The 5,391-nt window shown below is 41.4% G+C and overlaps 1 protein-coding gene across 4 annotated transcripts in view; it reads right to left on the reverse strand.

The window, feature by feature from the left end:
• Positions 1-830: 830 nt before the first annotated feature.
• mllt10 (MLLT10 histone lysine methyltransferase DOT1L cofactor) overlaps positions 831-5,391 on the reverse strand; it is a 42,099-nt gene continuing 37,538 nt past the window's right edge. The window contains exons 16-21 of one of the 4 annotated variants that reach the window (XM_068581687.1): positions 5,339-5,391; positions 4,971-5,026; positions 4,385-4,686; positions 4,006-4,026; positions 3,562-3,649; positions 831-3,169 (exon numbers count right to left, since the gene is read on the reverse strand). The exon at positions 5,339-5,391 is cut by the window's right edge and continues 97 nt beyond it. In XM_068581687.1, the coding sequence (XP_068437788.1) occupies positions 2,891-3,169; positions 3,562-3,649; positions 4,006-4,026; positions 4,385-4,686; positions 4,971-5,026; positions 5,339-5,391 (799 nt within the window). In that variant the 3' untranslated portion in view covers positions 831-2,890. The remainder of the gene's footprint in view (positions 3,170-3,561; positions 3,650-4,005; positions 4,027-4,384; positions 4,687-4,970; positions 5,027-5,338) is intronic. The other 3 variants (XM_068581688.1, XM_068581690.1, XM_068581689.1) reach the window with 3 other exon arrangements.

Here is a 5,391-nt window from a genome sequence, read left to right on the forward strand (position 1 = left end):
TACTGAATAAATCACATCTTACTGCTGCCATCTCTTCCACAGTATTCAATATAATTAATGCAGTATAATATAAACCAGGTACACATACCATCTCAATTTACATTTGCTCTATTGTCAATTAAATATTTTAATAAAACACTTATTTTAATAGTTACCAATGTACCCTCTTATCTGTAGTCATGATTTATATATGTGATAAGAGGGGAATAAAACATGTTAATTTCTAGTTATTATAACTAATTGCTCTGTATTATGAGGTATATATTGGTGGAAGTGCTGTATTATTGTATGCATATTAAATATGTGGTATACATTAGATATAAAATAATTTTCGGTTTTTAAACATCCGGAGAGATGGACAAAAGACACTTTGGCTCATTTGCAGTTTTTCCAAATCCACAAAGACAAGATATATTTGTTTGGTGCATATATGAATGTCTGTATATTCAATACATTCAAGATTAATGTTACTACTATAACTAAGCAAATCCACACCAACTTTGGTCAGCAATAAACATTTTTTTAAAATGTAGCATTGTATGTTTAAAGTGTGTGTGTGTGTGTATATATATATATATATATTTATTTATTTATATATATATATATATATATATATATATATATATATATATATATATTTATTTATTTATATTATTATATTTTAAAGTCAGCACATTTTGTTTTAATTCAGGTTTAAATAAATAATTAGGAAAAAGAATTGAAATAAATTCCTTTGAAACGGCAAAAGAACCATTTTATTTAATGTTACAAATTTACTGTCTAAAAGATATTTTTAATAATCTCCTTGACACAAAGACAGAAAGCTCTGGTTACTTCATCCATAGTGTTTCTTTATTTTGGTGTTTTGAAATACAATGTCAGATTCCACCTCTCCCCACTCCTATTATTTTCCACTTGTACAAAATGTATCCAAAGAAATGTGTGCACAGATGAAAACACGGTGCAGAGTATAAAATGACTTCTCATCAAGAAAATGGTGCAAAACTTAAAAAAGAAACACAATGTCCCTGCACATATAAAAATAAATTAATACTTTGTGTGTCCAGTCACTGTCAACCTTTTTTATCTGGTCCTAAAGATTCACACACACACACACACACAAATTGAGGCTTCATTGGCTTTCCTTCACACCAGCACAGCTAATCACAATCGCTTATGTACACCAACGGCCAATGAGAAAAGTTTATGTACACTCAACGAGGTAAAAACTGTGCCACTGAACGCCTCGTGACACACTTCCTCCCCCTAAAAACAGTTATATACAACCACACCGCCTTCCCAAACAGCAAGTAGCATCTAGCTTTCAAAACACAACACAGAGTCGAAGTCATTAAACAGGTTTACAGCAAGATTTGACTGTATGAGGGGAAAAAACAAAACTTTACACAGTAGTACAAAATGTTAAGTTGCAACACCAGCAGGCTTTTAAAATATATCATCTTATGCCCTTACACAAACTCACTCCCAATAAATAAAAAGCACAATGCAAAGTTGGCTTTGCTATTAGAGAATGCAGCAGAATCATAGTTCCTGGTTATTTTAAAGAGACTGCGCGTCCAGCCTGACATTACAAAGTATTTTTGTAATCCGCAGCTTAATTACCAGTAGCATTGTGAAGAATTGGGCTGAGTGACAGGGACACAGGTAAAAGGAAACAAATTCCCACCTTCCCCCCCTTGGCCTCAGGCACTTGGGTTTGGACCCTGATTGGCCAGTCCTCATCATGGTTGTGGGTTTTTTTTTTCACGGCCGCTGCTGTCGGCCTTGTAGGTCCTGCTGGAGAGGTAGGTGCAGCAGGGGGCTCAATCAGGAAGATGAAATGTAACGACGTCCACGCACTGACAACCAACTGCAGAATATCTCTTTCTGAGCCGTGTGGATTAATGCATCCGTCTGAACATTCAACTCGCTATTTTATTTCACTTTTCGCCTTTTTACATATCACTTTCCTGAGTGAGCCGCCTGTATCTGGCCCAGAGAAGAGACAGTCCAACGCAAGGCTTCTGCGGTGACTGTATGAGGCTCTCTGACATTAATGGATCTACACAAACAGTGAAAGACAAGGGGACAGAGGCAGCAGCAAGAACATGTGGGGATATTTTCACAAGCCTCCCACCCATTATTCCCCTCGGGATCGCTGCGAGACAGATGTTAAGACATACATCTGCTACTGTTAAGTCCTGTGGTAAGGAATCGTAGTTTCTTTTTTACATACATGTATTTGTTATTTTTCTTCTTAAGTTTTTAGTTCTGCGTGTGTGCTAGCTTGTGAGCTGAGAGGCCCCTGAGAAAGTGAGACAGCAGAGAGACCAGACTGAGATAGTCATTAGCGTGGAGGATGCAGAAGCAGAGAGAAAATAGGGAGACAAAAGAGAAGAAATGATGAAGAAAAAAGAAAAGAAAACACGACACAGCAAAAAAAGAGAAGGAAACTGGATAAGATTAAAGAAAAATATTAAGAGAAAATCAATGAAGATAAAGGCTGACCCGTTTGTCAACTCACGCGGTGAGAGAAGAGATCAAACACGCCATGTGCTAATTTACTCACACACTAAGTTGCTACCAGTGATATCGAATGAAAATCATTATCTTAACAGTGACAAAATAAGAACCTGAAGCAGCACTATAGCTATAAAGTAAAATTGGATAGACATAAATAGTACACATGAAGACAAAATGTTGTTAAGACTGTAACCTGAAAAAAGCTGCAAAATAAACCTGACAAGGTCAATTACGGTGAGCTGGTGACTGGTTCTCATCGCTGAACCACAAAGTTGACCAACAGGCCGATCTCCTGAAGACTCTGCATATTTATTCAGAAAGAAAAAAAACTAAATATTGATAACCAAAACATAAAGGGCATCTGCCGTCATGTCTTCTCTTGCCCCGTGACGCCCATGGCCTTTTCGGCGAGCCGTGGCTTTTGTGCCCCCGAGGCGTGTGTGTCAGCATGTATGTGCTGCAGCGCCAGGAAGGGGTTGGCGGTGATGGTGCCCTGGCTCTGGGCACCGGGCAGCAGGTTGTTGATGGGCAGCTGAGGGCAGGAGAGCGGGATGCAGGGAATCTGGGCAGAGGAGGAGAGGGATTGCAGCTGCTGGAGGTCCTGCTGCTGCTGCATCAGTTGGTAGAGCAACACCTGCTGCTGCTCCTTGGAGGGGGGGGGGGGGGGGTAGATAGAGAGAGAGGGGAAGCAAAGGGAGAAGGAGGGGAGAGAGGATGAATTAAGGAGGCGAAAGTATGAGAGCCAGAGGAAAATTAAGAGAATTATAAGGATGAAGTGAAAGTTTTAGACAAAAAATGGAAATGAGAGTAGTATGAGAAAAGCAGATAGAAAAAAAGAGTAAAGGAAAGTGGGGTGAGCAGTGGAGGGGATAAGAAAGAAAAATAAATGTTAATTAGCTTGGTGATTTAGGCCCTTGTCCAAAGGAAAATTGTAGCTCAGTGTCTTTGTGTGTGTTTAACTGTGTGTGATAGTGGTGATGGCAGTGAGTAGTTGCAAGTCTGCCAGTACACGTGTGTGTGTGCATGTGTGTGTTGTACCGCTGAAGGCTGTGAGGCCAGCAGCTGCTGGAGCTGATGCTGCTGCAGGAGTCTGTGCTGCTCAGACAGCAGGCCGAGCCGCGCAGCGCTGATGAGACAAAGACACAACGAGCAGTGAGACAAACGCAATGAACACTGAAAGTGTGTTTTAGAATGTATTGTGCGCTCAGAGGGTGGCGTGAAGGAGACCACCACAGCGGTTGAATGCGACATACATATAACAAATAGCTTAGCTCAGGAACTCAATGCTGAAGGAGGAGTCTTTTACATTAATTACTATTTTAAAATTAAGCAAACTAATTTGAATTGTTAATTTCAGTTGCCATAAAAAGCAAGAACATTTTTCACATCTATGAATTCCCAGAACTACGCACACAAAACATGCGACAAGAATGTCTTGTGACAGACTTCGGGGACCTGAAGGAAACAGCATCTCTGTCTCACCTGCTCTTATTGGCTGTTGGACTGCAAGAATCCAACACGCAAGCAAAAGGGAAAAAACAAGGAGAGGACGCAATAAAGCTCACATTCAAACATTGCACACGTATGTTCGCTGACATGAGGAATGATTGTGGTTCATTCAGTACTTTAGGAAGTGTGGACAGAGGGGCTGAAAATAAATTGTTTTCCAGGCGCCAGACAGTGTCCACGTTTGTTGTGGTAACGATTTTATCCTCAACTTGAAACACGACATTGCATTATTGAGCACTTTGTAAATGCCCCTGTCATTCAGTTGTGTTAGCTTCTAAAGTGTTTTTTTTAAATTATTTTACATTTGATGTCAAAAAGATTTCAGGACAATAAAAGCAGTCATCCGACGTACCCGTTATTAACGGGCAAGGTGACGCCCGCAGCTGCTCCTGTAGTGTGTGAGTGAGGGCTGCCGGTGCCCGCCGGTGTCTGGATCACCCCGTTCAGCGCCCCGACAATTCCCGCCATGCCCAGTGCACTACCGGCACCCAGAGCACCCATGAGACCCGCCACGCCACCCAGCCTGGCCGCAGCCGTTCCCACAGCGGCAACCCCGTTCATCTGCGGCTGCGGCGGGCTCTGAGAGACGGAGGGAGGGGTGGAGAGGGATGAGGTGGAGCCGCTACTGCTGTGGCCACCACATGACGCACCGTCCTGAGAGAGAGACAGAGACAGAGAGAGAGAGAGACCATCAACCATGATGTAATTAATCACAAATGTAAACTGTAGTCCATCTAATTTACCATGTAATGAGGTGTAAAAGCATGACATTGCCTCACATATCTTGAACATCTGACGCTCGTTTTACTGAAGCTTGCGTAATTATTCAGTCATTACATTAATGACGTGTCACTGCTCCGTCTCGTATTGTATTGTAGTGCTCGACTGTGTGCTGATATAAAGTGATTCAGACTGACTGTGCTGGTGTTCGTTCTTACCTGAGCAGCCACAGGTAAAGATGAGTCGGTGGCTCCTAGCTGGCCTCCTTTCATATCTGCGACACAAATTCTGCTGATTAGTTTTACATCATTAATTTTAATTTAGTCTATAAAAGGGCGAGGAAAATTATGCTGAACACCTAAAGCGACGTCATGAATTGCTTATTTGGTATTTGTAAGACATTTGATTTACATTTGGCAATTTGCAGTCAGAAAATATCTGTCTTTGTGCCGATTAAAACACCTGTCATGATTACTCAGTTAGCAAAGTTGTAGGATTTTATTCTCTCAATCAACTAATGGATTAACCAACTGTTTCAGCTTTAGTGTGTGTGTGTGTGTTTGTGTGTGCATGTGTGTGCGTGTACCAGAAGACGTCATGCTGGAGGTGAAAGGCACTGATAGCTGGGCGCTGAGGAGC

The sequence above is a fragment of the Clinocottus analis genome, unplaced genomic scaffold (genome assembly GCF_023055335.1).
Source record: "Clinocottus analis isolate CAN_PGR_092001 unplaced genomic scaffold, fCliAna1.0.p SCAF_18, whole genome shotgun sequence".
Lineage (NCBI taxonomy): Eukaryota > Metazoa > Chordata > Actinopteri > Perciformes > Cottidae > Clinocottus > Clinocottus analis.